This window comes from Podarcis pityusensis (genome assembly GCF_964106645.2).
Source record: "Podarcis pityusensis genome assembly, chromosome: 16".
Classification (NCBI taxonomy): Eukaryota; Metazoa; Chordata; class Lepidosauria; order Squamata; family Lacertidae; genus Podarcis; species Podarcis pityusensis.
The window spans coordinates 26,201,503-26,223,538 of NC_138041.1; the positions used below are offsets into that span (position 1 = coordinate 26,201,503).

A 22,036-nucleotide genomic window follows, 5' to 3' on the forward strand; every position below is an offset into this window, starting at 1 on the left:
CAGAAGCCTCTATAGCCGCGCATCACCTCTCCAGCCGGGAGAGCGCGCGCGGGGCTAAAGAAGCCCCCCCCCATGACCCTCTTCCGGCTGGAGAGGTGACGCGCGGCTATGGCAGGAGCCTCTATAGCCACGCGTCACCTCTCCAGCTGGGAGAGCGCGTGCGGGGCTAAAGAAGCCATAGCCCCGCAACCCTCTCCCAGCTGGAGAGGTGACGAGTGACTATGGCAGCAGCCTCTCAGCTGCGCCTTTCCGCTGCTCCCTGACCTGCTCTTTGGGGCTGGTGGTGGGCTTCCCCCCGCCAGCCCCAAAGAGCAGGTCGAAAGGAACCTGAAGCCTGGACAGAGAGAGGGGTCAGTGCACACCGACCCCTCTCGCTCTCCAGGCTTCCAAGATAGCCGCCTGAACGCACCTTAAACGGCACCTTGTTTTAGAGCGGGAAAACAAGAGGGGGAAAATTCTCCCCCTCTCTGCGCAGCGCCTCCTGCCGCTTCGCTGAAGGGGCGCTGGGCAGAGAGGGGGAGAATTTTTTTTTCTTGTTCTCCCCCCTCTAAAACAAGGTGCGTCCTATTGTCCGGTGCGTCCTATGGTGTGAAAAATACGGTATGTACCATTACAAGTATGACAGATGATTGTTGTTAAAATCAGGGGTGGGGTGTGCATTTAAACGACTCCTCAAAAATCCCAAGTCCCCACCACAGCCTCAAACTAAGGTCAGAACCATGACCGTTTACACAAGCGCCATACATACACAACAACAAAGAGGCACAGAAAAGCAGTCTATAAAATTGTAGCAGTAAGTGGATACCATGTATCGTACTGTTTCCTCTGACTATCCTGTCGCCCCAGCGTCTTCTGGGGCGCCGCTGCTTTGCTTCTTTGACTTGTCTGGAGATGACTTCTTTTGCTGACTGGAGGGACCCTGTGGGAAGTGGCACCCTGATGAGCTGGGCAGTGGAGTAAATCAGCACACCATGATTTTTTCCCTTATTATAATAGCAGTTTTGGAATGTTATTATTCGATTTATATTTTGCTATAAGCTTCTAAGTGGTTTACAAAATATAAAAACCAGTTATACTGTTAAAATACAGACAAACATAATTAAAAATAAATAAACAATCAATCCCATTAGAACAATTAAAAAGGGGTCCACATTCATACCATACATTGGAAGCACTTTAAACTCCCGCAAAGAATCCTGAGAGCTGGAGTTTTTAAGGGTGCTCTGAGTTGCTGGGAGAATTCCCCACCCCACTACAATTCTCTTGAGTTCGCAGAGCAGAGGGATTGACTTTGTTAAACCACTCTTGAAATTATAGCTCTGGGGGAAGAATATAGTATTCTTAGAACTCTGATATCCCAGGATTCTTGGGGGGAAAGCTTGTTTAAGTGTTATTGTTCTGCTTTAAATGTATGGTGTGAATGTTCCCTGACTTCTTCCTCTTTGAGGTGACTTCCTCACAGTATGTACATTCAACATGCATTTTAAAGCACATGGCTTTCCCTTGAGAATGGTAGGAACCGTAGTTTGTTAAAGGTACTGAGGGTTGTTTAGGAGACCCCCCCATTCCCCTGAAAACTACAATACCCAGAGTTCCCTGGGAAGGAGGATTGCCGGCTAGACTGCTAGGAAGGGGAAATAGCAGGGCTCCCCTAATAACTCGCAGCACCCGTAACAAATTACACTTCTCAGGATTCTTTGGAGAAAGTTATTGTTCAAAGTTATTGTTCAAAGGATGCGGGTGGTGCTGTGGGTTAAACTACAGAGCCTACGGCTTGCCAATCAGAAGGTCGGTGGTTCGAATCCCCACGATGGGGTGAGCTCCCGTTGCTCGGTCCCTGCTCCTGCCAACCTAGCAGTTCGAAAGCACATCAAAGTGTAAGTAGATAAATAGGTACCGCTCTGACGGGAAGGTAAACGTTTCCGTGCGCTGCTCTGGTTCGCCAGTCATGCTGGCCACATGACCCGGAAGCTGTACGCCAGTTCCCTCGGCCAATAAAGCGAGATGAGCACCGCAACCCCAGAGTCGGTCACGACTGGACCTAATGGTCAGGGGTCCCTTTACCTTTACCTATTGTTCAAAGTGGTATCATGGCGCTTTAAATTTATGGTGCAAATGGGGCCTGGGATAAAAGGATGCTACAAAAGGGGGATAAAGGGATGCAACATTGGCATAACGCCCTTGTTAGGCCACCCTAAATACCACAAGAAAATACTGTGCAAGCTTGAGCTTTTCCCGGAATTCTTCCTTAGGCAACTATTCATCGTACAACCGCCCCACCTCCTGCCCTGCTCTCCCCCGACCCCCGCCCTTCCTGGGAAACTTAGCGATGACATCACCGGACGGATCCTCTTGCACGTGCAGCGGCTCAGTGGGCAGGATCGGATGGCTCTGATTGGTCCCCGGCAGGGGGCGGGCGTTAGAAATGAGCCAGTGGGTTAGCGAGCGAAGACAGAAGCGGGGCGGGCGACCACGGCCCAGTCCGGCGCTCCTATTGGTTAGAAATGATAGCCGGGGACGGCGGGGAAGTCAGCTGAGGCAAGCGATTGGTCGCTGCGGGGGAAAGAGGCGGGGCCCTGCTCCGCCGGGGGGGAGGGGGCGGGGTGCCGCCTGAAGGTCCAGGTGCGTCGTCGTCGTCGGTGTCCTCTCTGAGGCGGAGGGAGATGTGGCCCACCCCGCGCTCCGTAGGGGCCGGATAACGTCACCCTTGCTTGCGCGGCTGGGCTTCGCTGAGGGGAAGCTTGGAGGAGGTTGTCCGGCCGGGGCGATGGACGGGGGGCTCGTAGCCGCGGCAGCAGCAGCAACAACGGGTAAGAGAAGCCAGTTGCTGAGGAGCCCGGCCCGGCCTTTCCCTGGCGCGCCCGCGCTCCCTCATCCTGTCCGGGGTGGGCGGGGCCGGAGCCTCGTTGCCGGGCAACGGGGAGGGAAAGGGCGGAGGTGAGCAGGGGCGGGACGGGGTGGGCGGGGCCTCTGGATCCCAGCGCCCTGTTTCCATCGAAGGACAGCCAGGTGTTCTTAGTAAGCGAGCATGGCAGGAAGGCAGGCAAGGCCTCCACCGACCTGCTGGTCTTTTTGCTTGGGCTGGATCGTGTGAACCGGGGGGGGCGGTCGAGCTCTTCCCCTCTCCTGCTACTTTCGCAGGGGTACAAAAGAGCGAGTTATTTAAATAAATGATTGTGTTTACGTTGGGTTTCTTAAAAGCTAGGAGTTTGGTCCAACAGTGGTACCTCAGGTTACATACGCTTCAGGTTACATACGCTTCAGGTTACATACGCTTCAGGTTACAGACTCCGCAAACCCAGAAATAGTGCTTCAGGTTAAGAACTTTGCTTTAGGATGAGAACAGAAATTGTGCTCCGGCGGTGCGGCGGCAGCGGGAGGCCCCATTAGCAAAAGTGATGCTTCAGGTTAAGAACAGTTTTAGGTTAAGAACAGACCTCCGGAACGAATTAAGTATTTAACCCCAAGTACCACTGTACATTGAATGCCACAATTCAACATGTTTAAAGTAAATCGCTTCTCCCAGAGAATGCTGGGAACTGTAGTTCTGTGAGGGTGAAACTACAGTTCCCAGGATTGTGTACGGTGTGGCTGTGCCCTAAGTCTTATTCAAAGTAGACTCCTTGACATCTGTGCACATGAGTAACTGAAGCCCATTGGATCCATTGGCTTTGCTCTGAGTTTGACTTAGTTGCTTTCAATTGAAGGTTATTTTGGATGTATGCTTAATCTTGAGAATTTCCAAAGCTGCATGTAGTTTTTATTGGACAGCATCCATGCAGGCCTCTATAGCTGCTCCCAAGCAGAGGTGTGAAAGGGTGCCAGTTGCTTCTTATTTCTGCCTGCCCGTGATAAATTTTATACTAGGTTAAGCAACAACACCAAGATAGATGCTGAAGACAATTAAAAGGCCTTGGGCTGATCTCTAGTTCACTTACACCTGACTTGTAAATATGCTGGCAGTGTACTTGAATTTAAGTAGCTAAATCTGCAATCCCACTCTATTAAAACAGATGAATGCTCTGCCATTGACTTTCAAATAGGCATTGGGTTGCATCTCAAATGTCATAGCTCCAGCTCAGCTGGCCTGGGGGTTGTTGTCTCAGTTAATACAGTTTTAGGGCTAGCAAATGTAAACTGCTACTCTCCCTATCTGTGTTTCTGAATGGCTAAACTTATGTGCTTATTATTTCAGTGGTACCTCGGTTTAAGAGCAGTCTGGTTTAAGAACGATTTGGTTTACAAACTCCGCAAAACCAGAAATAGTGTCTTGGTTTGAGAACTTTACCTCGGTTTAAGAATGGTTTTGGTTTAAGAACGGACTTCCGGAATGGATTAGGTTTGTAAATCGAGGTAGCATTGTAATAAGTTTGTATGATGCCCTTCATCTAAAGATCACAGGGCAGTTCACCTTTTGCATACACACCTTCTGTAACCTTTCTCTGTTGTCATGCTGACCAACATCTCTCACCAGGATGTATTCATTGATGTGACAGAAATGCTTCTCTAGATGGAAGCTGCAATTATTGTTATTACCATCATCCTGGCAGCTCTCTAATTGTGCTTATCTCCAGAATGTAGGTTATCAGGGCTGTGCTACTAGTATTCTGTCAGTTCATCAGATTGTGGTATCATTGACAACAGCCATGGTGAAGCTGTTGCTTGCAACACTTAAAAGTATTACTTGCTTCAGCCAAGAAGCTTTCAAGCTGCATTCCTAGAAATGGGGCCTTGAAATGAAATATTTCTCAGTGGTGGTGTTGGCCAACTTGGTGTCCTCCAGATGTTTTGGGCTGCAGTCTTCACCAGTCTAATGAGAGCACCAGTCATTGAAGCCAGACTTCCTGAAAATTATTTTTTCCATAAGTGTTCCCTTGTAATGAACAGCTGCTGAGGGAAGCTGGTGCAGGCATATGGAGTTGCATGTGGGAACAGATTCAACAGGTCTACCTATCTCAAGGCTGGGAAACCTGTGGGAGTTGTAGTCCAGCAACATATGGGCAGAGGTTCCCCCATCCTTGGCCTAGCACACCAGATGGACTCCCTAGGACACACCCCAGAATCCTTTGCACTGCAGTCACTGCTACTTTATATGAAAGGAATGTCAGTAAGCAATGGAGAAATGAGGTGGCTGAAACAGAATTATTGTAAATATGTGGATTAGCTTGCTTTTGCAGAGTCATGCAGTGGGTGGCCACATGTTTGAATTGCACTAGGTATGTCTGAAACTAAGAAATTGCCTGCTATTCCCATTTACTGTGTCAGTTGAAATAACCTTTAACACAGATGTGAGCTGTGGTCCTCCAAAGGTTGGTTGATGAACTCCTACAACTCCCATCATCCCTTACTAGTGGGGCCATGCTGTCTGGGGCACTTGGGAGTCCAACAGGAACATGTAGAGAGCCACAGGTCCCCCTCCCTTTACCGTAATGCATATTTGATCAGTGATGTTATAGGAGCAAAGGAAGCTGCCTTCTGACTGGGAGTGGCTTTTTGGGGTTTCAGGCAGGGGACAGTCCCAACTCTACCTGGAGATGCCACTGGGGAATGAACTTGGGGCCTTCTGCATGCATGTGCTGTCAGGGCATGTTTGTGTGGCATTGCTGCATCCTGCACCTCTTTGGAGGAAGGCATCACCCCTTTGGGAATGTCCTAAGCAGCAGGAATGGGGACCTTAACTATTACCTCTAAGCGGCAGTTCTGCTGCTGATCTTGTAACTTCACAGCTCCAATGAAAAATGCTGGATGATTTAAACACAAACTTTCCCTCTTACACTCCTCAATCCATGTGGATGGAAGAAGAAAGAAACTGGACCCTAAAAATGAGCTTGGGGAGAGGTGCATTGTGACCATTGGGCACCTAAATCTTGCTACATCTCCTGCCATCCAGGCTCTGATAGACCTTAATTCCCAGGCTCCTTAAGGCTATATTTAAGAATATCTGTGAGTGTCTCCCTAACAGCAGGTGTTAAGCTTGTAGTTCCACCACTAGTTTAGCTAAACAGGCAGCAGATCTTTCTGTCATGCTGAATAACTGCTTTCTGGAGGGTTTGTTCTTGTGTAAGAGTGTAGGATCTGATAGCCTAGGTAGCTGGTGATATAGAAGTTCCCACATCAACTATGGTATGTGTGGTAGGTTAGGCTGAGAGGCAGTGACTGGCCCAAGGTCACCTGGTGAGCTTCATGGAAGAGTAGGGATTTGAACCCTGGTCTCCCAGACTGGTTCGCTGTCTCCATACTGACTCGGCCTTTTCTTTTCTTTACAAATGTTTTCCATAAATAGGAAGGGTGTTTGCAAAAAACAGAGAGGAACTGATTAGGGGTGTGGTACTGAACTTGAAAACCATTTCTGCATGAGAAGGCGCAGTGAACTTTTTAGATAAGAGGATAGGGCTATCCATAACTACAAGCCACAGTAGCTCTCTCCTAATAATATTTCTTACTTTTCAGTCCCACCCTTCCTCCCAAAGGAGCCCAGGGTGGCAAATGAAATTGTTAAAAAAGTTCAATTAAAGCAAAAACATATTTGAAATATTTAAGAAGATTAAAAACATCCTCCTCTAGAGGCGGTTGTGGGAATCATAAGTGGGGAGACTGCTGGTTTGCTCAAGTTCTTTTTGTGGGCTTTCTTTCGGGGCTTCTGGTTGGCTGCTTTGAAAACAAGATGCGGTGCTGATCTGATAGGCTCTTCTTCCATTCTTAAGAGAAGGTATGGTAACAGCAAAGTAAGATAAATATCTGAAGCCCAAGACTAGGCAAAAAACTTTGGGAGGTGGCTCAGTGGTGACTTCATATACAATGGGCAATAAGTTCTTTTCTTGCCTAGTAACTACACCCCACCCTGTCCTGACTTTGTACAGCAAATTCAGCACTCTTGAGTGACCCTGAACAGATGCAGCCTCCCCTTTCTGCCCGGGTTTGGCAGGTTCATTTCTCGAGCCCTTTTCTGAGGGTTCAGAAGTCTCACTGGTAAGACATGGTGCTCTTTTCTGTGTCCCGCCCTGCTCTAGTTCATGAAACCTCCAAATAGGTTTGTGTTAGGAATAATCAACACAGTTCCTATAAAACACTTGGGTGTGCAAAATGCTTCTTGTGTTCTCTTGGAAATCCTTCCAACAATCTTGTAGGCCAGTATTGTTATTCCCATCTTGCAGATTGAGACAGCCAAGGCTTGAGAGAGCATGGCTTGTGTTGGCCCATTTAATTAGCTCATCACAGAGATTTGAACAATATCTGTTTATTTAAAATATTTTTATGTTGCCCTTTTAGCAGAGTTTCCAATGCAGTACACACACACACACAAAATCATATCACATAAAGTAGCATTACATGATATGATAAATTATAATTTTGTTGCTACTTTAAAAAGCCCATTTAATAAAAAGTGTCTGAGCATCATCTACGAGAAGTTTAAGCAAAAGTTCAGGACTAATGTAGTTCAGTGGCTGGCCATTCAGGGGTTGGCTCTTCACAAAAGAAACTCCTGCCCTCCCACCTCTCTTCTGGGAATCCAGTCCATTCATGTGTGCTGAGTTAGCATTCTGGGGCAAATGCCAGTGTTATTCTGTTGAATGCTTCCGAGTAATCTCCGGAAAACAGTGAACCTCTTTCTGAGCTCAGGCGGCAGTTTGGACAAGTGTGGCTGGCTGCTATGTTTGCACAGTAAAAGTCTAATTTTTCTCTAGAGCTTGGTGAGGTAGGCAGGGATCTATTGGTAGATGCCTATGCAATTTGAAGTAGATCAGTGAGGACCTCTGTCTCCCTGTTGCTTAGCAATTTTATTTATTATGTTTATATTCTACCTTCAGGGCTATAAGTCCTTCCAAGGTGGCTCCCAAAATCAGAATACATGAATGAAATCAAGTGTAACGCCAAAATAATCCCCCCCTCTAAATTACACTTCTGACATGAAGAAAGGTCATGGGGTAGCTAGAGTAGATTTTTGTGTGGAAGGCCTGTGAGGTTAGTTCAAAAGCAAATCCCCAGGTTAAGAGTCCTTTAGTCCTAAGCTTGTACATTTTGCATCTGGCTCAAGCAGATTCCTGCAAGCCTAAAGTCTGCCCACTCCTACTATAGAGACTTGCGTGTGTTGGAAGTTGCATTAGGAATAGGGGTCCACATATTTTGACAGACCTTGGTCACTAGCCAAAATCTGAGGTTCCCCCTCAGCTTCGGCGCCACTTGAAATCTGTTGCTGTCTCAGTACATTTGAGGCCATGGGTGATTACGTTCCCTATACTTGATCAAAAAAAGTATGGTCTTCTTTCCTAGCAAACATCACCGGGGGACCTCTGCACTTTGAATTTTGCTTTGGCCTGGCTTTATGATACTGCCACAGGATGCCTTGGTGGCTAGTGTCTTAGATGGTTTAAGATGGGGCTAGTCAAATTCAGGGAGGAGGAAGCTGTCAGTGGAGGCTATGAGGTACTTCTCTGCATGTCCCCTTCCAAGAGAAGTTTGGACACTGGGAAGAAGAGAATGGGCCTTTTCAAGGAGCGCCCTCTCCAATAAAATCCGCCTAGCACCTATACAGTTGTCTTTTGGGGTCTAGGTGAAGGTGTTTTCATTCTCCCAGTCATCTGAGCATCTATAAAACAATCATGTTCTTGTTTTATAGCAGACTATTGTAGATAGAACACTTTTAGTGTGCACTATAGTTTTAATGGATATGTTTGCTGTGCATTGTGTTTTGGTATTTTACTCTCTGTTGCTTTGAGACTTCCTTGGTCATGTGTCATGGCAAATAAAGTAAATAAATATCTATGGAACCTCCAGCTTCACATACACTATGTGTCAGAAGGCCAGCTGCCAGGGAGCCAAGAATAGGAGTAGGCCTTTATGCCCTGCTTGTGGGCATCTGGCAAGCTACTGTGGGAAGGAGGGCATTGGACTTGATGGGCAGCATAGTCTTTTCTTCCCCCAACTTATGTCCTTAATACGTATTTGCCCCTTGTGCCTAGGTGAAGAGGAATGGCGGTGCCTGGGATGTGGGGACAGCATTGCAGCCGGCCAGCGACTCTACAGGACTGTTAATGAGGCATGGCACATTTCCTGTTTCCGGTAGGTGAAATCAACCCTGGAGCCTTGCCTTTCTTGGGAGCCTGACCCTACTTTCTCAGCATGGGTGGGCTTGATTCCATGAAAGATTATGCCATGATAAAGGTGTTTGGGTTGTATCCAGCTAAGCCATGCTTGAACTTCAATTAGTCAAAAAGTCCATTGACTTTAGGACACAGGCCACAGTCACACCATACATTTAAAGCACTATGATACCACTTTAAACAATAATGGCTTCCCCCAAAGAATCCTGGCAACTGTTGTTAAGAGTGCTGAGAGTTGTTAGGAGACCCCTGTCTGTCCATCCGTCCCCCACTGAGCTACAATTAAATCCTAGAGCGGTTTCTCTCTTCCCAGGAAACTCTGGGAATTGTAGTTCTGGGAGGGGAATGGGAGTCTCTTAACAACTCTCAGCACCCTGAACAAACTATAGCTCCCAGAAGAGAAGTCATGATTTTTTAAAGTGGTAACACGGTGCTTTAAAAGTATGGTGTGAATGAGTCCAGAGTCTGACTACATTCCCTTCATCTTTAAGGGGCTGCTAGACACTTTGTTCTTTTTGCTGCAACCTCTCTGGAAACTGTTACAGAAGTTTAGAAGCAGTAGATGACAGGAGAGTTTGGGTGGCCCGTCCTCTCTGTTTTCCCCTCTAGGAGAAAACATTTCTCTTTTTGAGTTGCCTTTAAGACCTGATCTGTGGATTTATGCATATTTATTCTGCTTCCCCTGTCCCATCTGCTTGCTTTTGTTTTAAGTGTTTACTGTGATTTAATTATGTTATTAATTGAGTTTGTGCTTTTATCTTCTTTTTTCCTTTTTTGTATTTTTGCATCATTGTAAGCCACTTTGATTTAATAGAAAAGTGTGGTCAAAATATTAAAATATTAAAAATGAAACTAAATGCAGCTTGCTGACCACTCAGGTGCGGACAGTGGTGCTGACCAAACTGTTCCTTGCTGTTCTGGCAAAACCAGCAATAATTTGCTAGCTTGTTCTCCACCTTCTGCTCACCCTGGTGAATGCTGCTGTCACCCTCTGGGGAGCCCCACCTCCCTTTTCAGCTTGGAGCTGGGAAGAGGGTGGTGACAACAGTTTTATTGAGCTTTGGAAGTTGCAATGCTTTCCTGTTCTGCTCCAAGCTGGAAAGGACGATGGACCTTCTGAACACCAGAAATGTAAATTATTGGAGAAATTGAAACGCTGCACGTCTCTGAGAAGGTGAAAAAGCAAACTGTTGAATTCTCCTGAAATGCATTTGTGGTGCTACTGCTCTTACGACTTTCCAGCTACAGTGAGCAAAAATGGCTAATGTTGAAAGGAACTATATCTGTGTTTGCTTATGAGTCAGGCACTGGTATGCGCTTTCCCTCCCCCATCTGCTTTTGCCTTTTGCACCTCTAAGGTTTCCTATTGTGAGGGTGATGTTAAAGTTCCCTTGTGTAACTGTAAATTGGAAGGCTGAAAGCAGCCGCAGCCCCTTCTCCAGTTGGTGGGTGTGTAGTCATCTTCACATGGGAGCCTGTGAGAGCAGAGATGCTGGCTGGCTGATGAGCAGCCCAGATTGTGCTATGGGCTAGATAAATGATGGACTTGTGCCCTGTGCATCATGCCACCCACATTCTGGGGTACTCTAGTCAGCAGAAGCAACAACTGGTGGAGTCTCTGTCCCTCCTGGGTTGACTACCAAGACCTGCAGCTGTTGAATGGTCAATCTTTGTGCTGGTTTAAGTGTGTTACCATTTTTTACCGTTATATGTATGTATACATTCAAGATTAAAGTGGTTTACTACAATCGTCCATATACCGTATTTTTTGCTCTGTAAGACACACCAGACTATAAGACGCACCTAGTTTTTGTAGGAGGAAAACAAGGAAAAAAATATTCTGAATCCCAGAAGCCAGAACATCAAGAGGGATCGCTGCGCAGCGATCCCTCTTGCTGTTCTGGCTTTTGGGATAGCCGCGCGAAGCCTCTTCAGGGCAGCGGGATGAAGGCTCCCCCTGCCCTGAAGAGGTTTTGTGCGGCTAAGCCAGAAGCTAGAACAGCAAGAGGGAGCGCTGTGCAGCGATCCCTCTTGATGCTCTGGCTTCTGGGATAGCTGCGCAGCATGCATTCGCTCCGTAAGACGCACACACATTTCCCCTTACTTTTTAGGAGGGAAAAGGTGCGTCTTATATAGCGAAAAATACGGTAAGTGCCAAGGAATAAATTTAAATCAGACACCCGCTAGATACTAAAGATAGATATTTTCTTAATTACCTACATAAGCCTGGCAACACTGAAAATTTTCCAGCAGAGATGTAAAGATTATGAAGGAGAAGGTGCCTGCTTAATTTCTATTGACAGAGCTGGGTCTCTGACACTAAAGGCTTGGTTTCTTCTTGCTGTTAAATGAGCCTTGCTAGCTTGGGACATGACCAGCAATGCTCCGGTAGATGATCTCAGTGATCAAGCTGGCATATAAGGGTACGTGATCCCTAACATTTAGGGATTTGTACGTTTACAATAGATTAATTTTATTTGCAACTGGTGGTGTGATGGATGCTAGTGTCTCCAAACCATTGGAGCTAAGCTGGCTGGCTTGACTTCCTCCTCCTTGGGCCAGTGGTTGAAATGATATTTTCTGCAGTAATATTTATTTTACAAAGCATCTAGCTGCTGTATAATGATTGTGAAGGCAGAGCATAGTCCCTGTGGCTAGTAGCCATTGATAGTCTTATCCTCCATGAATTTGTCCAATCCTCTTTTAAAGACATCACTCCCTCCTACGAGAGCAGTTTTCATAGTTTTAACCATGCTTTGCGTGCAGAAGTTCTTTCTTTTATCTGTCCTGAATCTTACAACTTCATTGAATCCCCACAACTTCCAGTGTTGCGAGAGAGGGAGAAAAAAATGGCAGTCCTCCTTTCCAACTGTCTGGACTGCTTTGTCCTTTATGTGTAGCCAAAGGAGCCCTTGAAAGGGCTTTGCAGGGGCTGTAGCCACTGCAGGGGACACTCCTCATGTCCTTTGAGTGGAAATGACTCAATTCCGCCCGTCCTTACTTCCTTACGGTTGCATCGAGTTCTAACGCACTCTGCAAAAGAAGAAGACCTGGTTGTGTCGGGAAAAGAAAAATCCCTGCCAAGTACTCGAGCCCAGGGATCCATGTGCCCTGCAGTTAGACAACATCCTGCTGCCAGCTGCAATCTCTGCTTTCCTTTTTGTTCTCTGAAACAGACTCAGGACACTTCAAACAGTTTGCGTTCAACAGTTACAACAGAGAAAATGTTCCCCATCCCGGAAAGCAAAAGCACAACCCTTTTCCTTGCTTGGAGGAGAGTGGCGAATGGGTGGTTGTTTGTTTTAGCACACGGATTCCCCCTTTCCCTCCCTCCCTCCCTCTCTATCCTTCTTGCTTGCTTTGAACATTCCCGTGCCAAACTTTTAAGAGGCTGCTGCTGGCGGTGGAAAGCCTTTGGCAGCTCGGAGCTGCAAGTTCCGGCAACTCAAGTGGAGGCTGTTGACAGGCTTCCTGGAGGGATTAGCTGACTTCTTGGCCTGGCGCGGAATCACACTCATGTGTTAGCTGCCCCTTCTGCCAGGCTCCTTAGCTCTGTTCCAGAGGGCTGCCCTGCACATTGTTTGTGCCACTTGGGGCCAGACCTCTGTGGTGTGTGAATCCGCCTACAGCAGCCTTCTCCATCCTGACAGCTTCCAGATGTTCAGGACTCCCAAGACCCATTGGCCCCAGCATCATACAGCCATGCTACCTGGGGGTGATCAGAACTGTAGTCCAAAACATCTGGAGGAGGGCACCAGGTTGGGGAAGGGTGGTCTAAGGCTAAAGACAATTCTATGATTCTATGAATTTGGACCATGGTTTGTTGTCAGCAGACAGACCATAGTTAACCTGCCAGGCAGGGTTCACACTCAATGCTATAAGCCGTGGTTTACTTAACTGCGGCGTAACACTTTGTGCGGTATCTGCACAGAGCCTTGGAATGTAAGGCAGCAGAAGAAACTTTGCCTCTCCCCTCGTTCCCTCTTTGACTGATTCTGGCTGCTACAGGAAGCTCTACCTGATATGCCCCCGGGGAGAGATTGGAACTCCTGCAAGCTAATAATCTGTTGGGTGTGCCTCCTAGGAGCGGTTGCCAAGTGGCAGCGCCCCTGTGTCCCCATGAGCTGTGCTAACAAGCGAGCGCTCACGAGCCGCTTGCAGGTGGAGGAGCAGGAGAAGGTCTGTTTTGCTGAGCTGCTGAGAGCCAAACTCAGTGTGATTAGGCTGCAACTGAACTTCTGTGGTGTGAGATAGGTTGGGGGTGCATAAGGAGGAGAAGTTGTAACCCTGCCTGCTCTTAGTAGGATGCCATGCCCAGAACTAGTTCCTGATGGAAGGAAAAATAACTTTAGACTGAAAAAGCACTCTCTGTTTGGCAGCTGTCCCAAATCTCCTTGATTTGAGGTTTTTACGTGGAGGTTGAATGACCATCTGTCTGGGGTTCTTTAGCTGCAAATCCTGCATTGTAGGGTGTTGGACTAGATTGTCCTTGGGCAGGCTTCCTCAAACTCAGCCCTCCAGATGTTTTGAGACTACAATTCCCATCATCCCTGACACTGGTACTGCTAGCTAGGAATCATGGGAGTTGTAGGCCAAAAACATCTGGAGGGCTGAGTTTGAGGAAGCCTGCCCTTGGGGGTGCCTTCAAACTCCACAATGCGATGGTTCTATCTGGCACCCTCAGGATATTTCTGACTCCCAATGCCCACCCACCTTGGCAATCACAGGTCAGGTTAGGTCTGATGGGAGCTGTAGTCCAACACATCTGGAGGGCACCAGCTTGGGTAAGGCTGAAGCTGGGATACAGCAAACTGGGTCGCTCTGCCTTACAATCTTTTCTCTGCCTTTGTCTTCTGGGGCAGGTGGGCCCTGTCGGCTTGACACTCTTTCAAGATAAGCCCCGGGTGTCCCACGTGAGATGCTTCCTGCCTGTGTTGGGATGTGATTTTTTTTTTTTAATAATGGGGTAATTGCTCATAATCGCTCACTTCAAAAGCTGAACTTCCTGGTGCGTGCATTCTTCTCTTTAACAATGCAAGCGGGTGCAGAGCTCCTGGCTGCCGCCAGCTTGGCCTCTGGGGTGATCTTATTTACGGTTTTAACCTGTGGTGCTCTGGAGGGCTTGGCTCTTGTTGCACTTCCCTGATAGTCTGCTGTCGGTTTCCTGGCCAGCTCTGCCCCTGCCATGAGTGTGTGTGAAGACCTGGTATTATTATTATTATTATTATTATTATTATTATTATTATTATTTGGGGGCGGCATTGTTGCCAGCCACGTCTGCCGCTTTGGGTAGGACTGGTAGAGCTAGCTTGTGGGGCACCAGTCCACTGGTTTATTCTGCTGTTCCCTTCACAGTTGTTCTCGCCACAACAGTCAAATCTATCATCTTTGCCATGAATATAGCAGGGGTGTGTGTGTCTGGCAGCAGTGGGGTGAACGCTGACTTCAAAAATGTCTCCTGCCTGGAAAAAATCTCTGCTTCTGCCTCCCTTTCCTGTCAAATAGCCCCTGCCTCAGTTTAATGGGTCACGCATCCATGCTCCATAGGAATTTAATTATTCCTATGCTCTTTCGCTGATCATTGTTTCTGTTTCTTTTAAAAGGATTTGTCTTTTTGCACATACCCCTTCCCTAAACAACCCTGGGAATTGCAGTTTACCCCTCAAGGAGCTACAGATCCCAGCACCCTTAAACTATTTTTATGTGAATGTTTATATTGGTTTTTGAATTATCGTTATATATTACGTAAACTGCTTGGAAATTTCTTTCTTTTTTATTAGTGAGTGCTATAAAATATATATAAATAAATAATGTTGATAACCCCCCCATCCCCTCCAGACACACGCAAAAGAATTTGTACGTACAGAAGCTTTTCTCTTGTGAGAGAAGGGTAGGGTTCAGTCTAGCCTGTTCCTTGGGCAACAGTTAATGTGTCACCAAAGGAACTGCAAGGAATGTGCCTGGGGTCTCTCTTCTCCTGAGGCATCTGGAGGTGGTCTTTGCATTTTTCAGCTCTTCGCATCTCAATGGCAATAGCTTAGGGGCACATTCCTGACTGCCCTTGGCTCCCCATCCTTAGCTGCCTGGCTAGCTGTGCATTCAAGTGCAGGAACTGCCTCAACTAGTATAATCACCAAACCTTGGGGCAGGAATTGAGGGGGAAAGGCCTTGCTAGTGTTTCCAGCTTCTTAAACCAAAGGTGCAGGATCTCTACTGTGCTGGAGTTCTGTGCTGTCAAATAGTGTTGTCCCTCCCTGAAATGAGCTGCAATGAGTTTGCTGGAAGGGCCATGGCTCAGTGGTAGACCATGCAGAAAGTCCCAGATTCAATCCCCAAGATAGAGAGAACTCTATCTTGAAACCCTGGAGAGCCACTGCCGGTCAGAGCTAGATGGACCAAGGTTCTGTCTCCATGTAAGGCAACTTTCTATGTTCACTAAGCTCACAGGGGTGCAGGCTGAAGCCATGCTTAACCAAGGAATCACAGCGACAATGAACAGGTTACCCAGGAGAAGAATCACTGTTTCCGTCTACATTTTTCTTGCTTCTTTTAATATGTTTTGGCTGTGCAAACACCATACATCTAAAGCACACTTAAAACACATTCCCCTCCCAGCAAAAATAAATAAATCACGGGAGCTGTAGTTTATTGCTAACACAGCTGCAATTTGCAACACCCTTAACAAACTACAATTCCCAGGATTCTTGGGGGGGTGCTTTTAAATTATGCACAACTCCCTTTAGGGCTTCATCCCTGTGAGAGAAACACAACCTAAAGGGAGTTGTGCAGATAATGCAAAACAAATGGGAAGCAAATGTATGCCAGCTTTGCACTTATCCAGTCATGAGAAAAGAGCCTGAGAGCAGAAATGTAAGACCCTATGCAAGACCCAATGATTTAAAAGTGAGTTTATTTAACTGATGATAATCTGAGCACCTTATGAAGCAACGATAAGTGTTTGGAGGCAAAGGGACCTTGAAATGACACCTGTAGAAGCTTCTTAGCTTTACACTGGTAAAGCTTAATCTTTCTGGAAGTGGCTCAGAAATGTTAGAAGATCTATAAGCAGTGTACTAATCAATGTCTAAACAACGAAGAGCTTGTGGCACCTAAAAAAAGGCAAAGTAGTACATGTCGAATCAAACTAAATTGATTATTTGTTCTTTATTGGGCAATGAAGTGTTATCTTCCTTGCTTCCTGCTGTGTGTGCAAATTTGTGTATGGAAGCTGCTTTGCAGGTCTCTCTTCAAAAGCAGATCAAGTTTTATGATAAATATATTTCCTGTTTATAGAGAATCTCATGAAGCCAACACTCCAAATGGAATCTCTTAGCAGGGCTTTTAGCTGTCTTCGTTTCTTATAGTTTTCATTCTGGGCTCTTGCAAGTTGGCCTCTCATGCAGAAGTGCTGTTTGCTGTTAATCACACGGCAGGACATCATAAATTTAGATTTGAGGATTATCTATATGGATCTTTTTAGATCAAGTGGGGGCAAATTTCAGTTCATGAAATCAAACACTGGGGCAAATACTCTGTGCTGTTCTTTCTTTGTCCTGCCTACTCCCCCCACCCCAAAAAAGTTGAGGATGTGAAGCCAATAAGGGACTTGCCAATTATTCCGTGGCAGTTTTTGTTCATGGTATGGAACTAATAATCCAAAAGGGGCTGGGATATGAGGAGGGCATGGAAAAGAGGAGTGCATTCCTAGACGCAAACTCACTGCATTGTTTCTGTTTCCAGTGGAGCTCTGTGCAAATGGTCAGGAGGAAAGACTCCCTCTTCCTGAAACAGATGGACTGTGTCAGGATTTATGACCCTGGTGTCACTGACTCTGCACTTTACAGCCGGCTTAAAAGCCCAGCTAAGTGGAAGATCCTGGCAATTTACGGAGGTTATTTTTCCATAAATGTGGCTGGCTGTCATGTGTGTGTTTGTACACACACATGCCTTGCAATTCAACTCCATTTCTTAGGAAACTTTAGCCACAGGTGTCAACCCAGCACCTAATGTGCTTCTGTTCTCTGCCGCCAAGCCTACCCTTATCCTGAAAGGAAACCTCTTAAAAAATCTGCAGCATCTGGATTTCAACTTCATAGCCCTAATGTGTCAACAGACTCTGCAGCAGCAGGCTTTGGGTGCCAGAGTGCAGCAGGCAGAAGCAACCCCAGCAGAAAGTTCTTCTGTGCAGGCTCCACTGAAATGAATGAAAACAATGGCAATGATGATTTCAGGGGGGGCTTGCGCAGGAGAAATTCCTGGTACAGTGGTGCCCCGCAAGACGAATGCCTCGCAAGACGGAAAACCTGCTAGACGAAAGGGTTTTCCGTTTTTGAGTTGCTTCGCAGGACGAATTTCCCTATGGGCTTGCTTCGCAAGACGAAAATGTCTTGCGAGTCTTGAGATTTTTTTCCCGCTCCCCCCCCTTTTTCTAAGCCACTAAGCCGCTAATAGCCTTTTAGCAGCTAAGCCGCTAAGGCGCTAAGCCTTTAATAGCCGCTAAACCGCTAATAGCGCTAATCCGCTAAGCCGCTAATAGGGTTGCTTCGCAAGACGAAAAAACCGCTAGACAAAGACACTTGCGGAACAGATTAATTTCGTCTTGCGAGGCACCACTGTACATCATAGCCCATGTCACCTCGAGATACTGCTTGGCTTTTCCATCTTGGGCACCCAAATGTTGCCTTGTCAAATATGAAAAGCAATGGGGTTAAACTAGAACTCATTGTCCTTTACAGTGTTACCTCGGGTTACATACGCTTCAGGTTACAGACTCCGCTAACCCAGAAATATTACCTCAGGTTAAGAACTTTGCTTCAGGATGAGTACAGAAATTGTGCTCAGGCGGCGCAGTGGCAGCAGGAGGCCCCATTAGCTAAAGTGGTGCTTCAGGTTAAGAACAGTTTCAGGTTAAGTACAGACCTCCGGAACGAATTAAGTTCTTAACCCTAGGTACCACTGTATATTCAACAAGGCAACATTTTCTGGGGAATAACATAACGGGTCAGAGCACTGGGGAACATACATAATCCTTTGTAAATCACTTAAATAATTTTAAATCAAGGAAGCAGTATACAGATTTAGTTTTATAAAACACACATTTAGATTTTTCTGCCTTGCCCTGTCCCAAGGACTTGAGGGATGTTGCAATGTATCTCTTTTATCCTTGCATCCTGTCTGAGGCAGGTTGCAAGACTGAGAGCTGTCAGCTTGCCCAAGGCCATTCTGTGGGCTTCATGGCATTTGAGCCTGGGGCTCCCTTGTTGAAGCACCATCAGAACAGAACTGTTCACAGGCATGGGCGGTGACATAACTGCATTCACAACTAGATATGCTTTCCCAGTTGCCTTTCCTTTTTGGCTAACGAAGAAGAATGCTTGAACTTGAAGGTTTGTACGATTTTAAAAAAAGAAAAAACCTGGCATAGCACTAGCCTTGGTTAGTTCTCTCCCTCCGTTCCCTGGATTTTAGGACAAAGAGGCATCCATACTGCACAGGAAGCTTTGCGACACGAGGCAGCTTTGAGAAGCATACCTGATTGATCTTTCTTTCCCCCCCAGCGCTAAAATCTGTGTAAGGGGATTGAGCGATGGTTTGTTAGGGAACGACAGGAGGACATTCAAGTCCCAATTGTGGGCTTCCCAGAAGTCACTGGCGGGCGAATGTGGGAAGCAAGGTCCTTGAGAGCCAGTGTGGTTAGAGTGTTGGACTAGGACCTGGGAGATCGGGGTTCAAACTTCCATGCAGTCATGTGAAGCTCACTGTGTGACCCTGGGCCAGTCACTAATGCAAATCCTAGCCTATCTCACAGCGTAGAATCATAGAGCTGTAGAGTTGGAAGGGATCATGATGGTCATCTAGTCCAACCCCCTGCAGTGCAGGAAACCTTTGCCCAACGTGCAGCTTGAACCCACAACCCTGTGGGACCCCCAAGCATAAATGTCCAAAAGTTCAGCAGAAACCCTCCATTGTTATCACCTGGGATCGGACGTTCAGATAAGGAGGGGAAATATACAGAACCTGTTTCCCTACTCCTCCAACCCCATGATTCATAACCTTTTCCAGAAGATAGCTATGGTGGATAGTATCAGAGAGGTCAAGGAGCGTTAATGCCTCCGGTCTTCCAGCAAAGGGCAACCGAGGCAGCTCCTGCGCCCAAACCAAGCCTAAACCTCCACTTAAAATGGATCCAGGAAATCATAAAGTGTCGGCAACCACTCACGTGAGCTCCTGGCCTGGGAAGGAAATGTTATCTGCTAAGTGATAACTGTTCACCTCTTCTATGTCTGAGGCAGGTCTCCTTAGGAGCAGGCATGTCACAGCTGGGACCCCACCCCCCACCACACTCTTTCCCAGATAGGCATTTAGCATCTCTGAAGCTCAGCTGGCTCCTGCTACATGCAATAAGTCAAATGGGACAAGGCTGGCTCTTTTTGGTCAGTACCCTTCCACCTCCTCAAGCCATAAGAAGTGAAATTCATCGCATCAAAGTTGAGGCAGGTGGTGTCCGGACACCTCCTTTGGCTGCTCTGCATTAGCAATGGTATTCAGTGGTGAAAGTGATTGGTCACATCCACACCAACCATTCAGTGCGCATGTGAGGCACGTGGGTCTGCTCCACCAAGAATCCTGGGAGCTTCCATTTGCCCCCACCCTTAACAAACTACAACTCCCAGGATTCTTGTGGGGAAACCATGTGCTTTAAATATATGGTGTAGATGTGTCTTGCAAGCCTCTGTCAAACCTTTTGGAGCATGCTGCTAGGGTTATGTCCCGTTTCCTTGGCTGGGAAAGGTGAAGATGGTGTTGAGGAGCCACCATCGCCACCACGGAGTCAACTTGACAGTGAGCTTTGATTACTGGCTCGATCCTGCAACTTTGGACTGCTGTGGTGCGTTGGTTTGTGGTTTTTTTGCGGAGGAGGGAGGTTTGTGCCTTGCAGGCCCCTGGATTCCACCTTTTGTAAATGAGTTGTTGCTATCCCCTGCTAATCATGTTAACTATCCACCTCACTCCTGAAAAGAGGAGCTCCTCCTCCTGTTCCCTCCACCCTCTACCCTTGGGCTAGAACTGGAGGAGGAGGAGGAGGAGGAAGCATGACAACAACTGCTCTAGCCTTGGGCGGGCACAAGGCTAATGACACTGCTCTCCCTTGAGGGGCTCCCAGTTGAAACAGCCTCCTCCTAAGGCTGCTGCTCCCCTTGCGACCATGAGAGCCAGGGGAATCCCAGCGGAGAGCAACCCGCCCAAGACCTGGCACTCCCCTGTGCTAGCAGCAGCAGCAGCGAGGCACCCGAATCGGCAGGAGGCAAAGTGAACCCTTTTCCATGGCTGTCTTAGCTGCACGGTAGAAGCCGTCAAACAGGTTTGCATCTGAGCTGGTCTAGCCAGCACTCCGGAGATGGGAAGCTACTTGTCTGCTCCACCTTCCTTCCTTCCAAAGGAGCCCTTTCGGTAAGCCATGCTCAGGATGTGGGCGGTGGGGGGCAGCTTCCTCTCCACCACCCCTCGCCCCACTCCTAGGCTGTTAGGTGTGTTTCTACCCAGGAACCTACCTGCCTGGTAGAAATCTTTCACGGAGGAGGGCACAGTCTGTATGCTTTCTTACCTGCTTAAGGTGGGGTGAGACGTGATAGGTTGCTAGCAGCGTTTGCAGGTTCATTTGGGTGTGTGTGTGTGTTGTGTTTCAACCTACAGCACCTGAAGCCTCACGTCTTGTTTGCCGGTGTGGTGTGTTAAATGATGGCAGGAGTTGTCTAACAGAGACCTTGTGGCCATAAAGTTCGCTGGGTGACTTGGGGCCAGTTTAACTCGGAGACTGTAGGAGGGATTCAAGCTGGTGCCGTACCTATCAGATTTCAGATGCATGGATGAGCTGAGTACTGTATAGCTTTTGAGCCGGGTTTCCATAAACCTCTTTCGTTTCCAAAGCAGCCCCCTCACCTCCTGGATTATTGCTTGTTTTAAGCCTGTCTTTCAAGTGAGCACCAGGCGCCAAGCCCTTAACTCCCACCTTGAGGGGTTTGTTCCCCGCCAGGCAGTAAGTGAAACTTGTGGCTAGTGGTGAGGTGGGTAAATTGTGTTGGAATCTCATAAAAAAAATTGGGTGCCACAAGGCAGACATGCAAATGGTTAGGAAGAACTTGGGGAATCTGCTTTTAGGACTTGATCCCTCCCTATGGTGTGTGTTACTTTATTTGTTTCATTTTACTCACCTAACAATCTAAATGCCACCTGATTTGTAAACAGAACCCCTAAGCAGTTTGCAAAAAAGCAAACAAATAAAACAAACATTAAAATGGTCAATGGAAGGCAAAGTTAAAAATAGGTATTTTAAGTTTTTCAAAATATAATTAAAGCCAACAGTCAAGGTACCGACAGACAGTTTAAAACACATGCCAACATGTCTGGATGGGTTTGCCTGAATGAAAACGTTTTAAGCAGGCACCTAAAGGAATGCACCCGCCTGATGTCAGTAGACAGTGAGTTCTAATGGATCGATTTCTTACAAACCTGGAACAAATTCTATGGAGCACCTGCAGCAGTGCCAGTTCTGCAGTTTGGAGCAGTCAGGAGGGCATTAGTTTCTCACACGTGCCCTTACACAGTTAGCATAAAAGTTATCCAGTGTCTGTTAGAATATGCCTCCCATTCCCCTTGTGTGCCTGCTCCTCTCCTCCCCCCACTTTAATTGCAGCTGCTTCAGGAATGTGCTTCTGACACAGGACAGACTCAGAAGCATTTATTTCATCACACGCAAAAGGCCCCCTGTTCAGTCTGTATGTAGAAGTGAGAAAGATTCCTGCCTGAAATCCTGGAGAGCTGCTGCCAGTCAGTGTGGACAGTACTGAGCTAGATGGTTCAATGGTCTGACTTGGGATAAGGCAACTTCCTATGACTTTGTAATCTGCAAGAGAGCAAGTACTTAGATTTTTATT

The 22,036-nt window shown here is 47.1% G+C and overlaps 2 protein-coding genes across 6 annotated transcripts in view; both read left to right on the plus strand.

Moving 5' to 3' along the window:
- Positions 1-22,036, plus strand: part of DRG1 (developmentally regulated GTP binding protein 1) — a 165,524-nt gene that overhangs the window by 45,246 nt on the left and 98,242 nt on the right. The window lies entirely within an intron of this gene.
- Positions 2,600-22,036, plus strand: part of LIMK2 (LIM domain kinase 2) — a 45,928-nt gene continuing 26,491 nt past the window's right edge. For 2 of the 5 annotated variants that reach the window (XM_080986309.1, XM_080986310.1), the window contains exons 1-2: positions 2,600-2,810; positions 8,961-9,060. In XM_080986309.1, the coding sequence (XP_080842435.1) occupies positions 2,768-2,810; positions 8,961-9,060 (143 nt within the window). In that variant the 5' untranslated portion in view covers positions 2,600-2,767. Of the gene's footprint in view, positions 2,811-8,960; positions 9,061-20,180; positions 20,553-22,036 lie in introns of those variants that run through there. The other 3 variants (XM_080986312.1, XM_080986313.1, XM_080986311.1) reach the window with 3 other exon arrangements.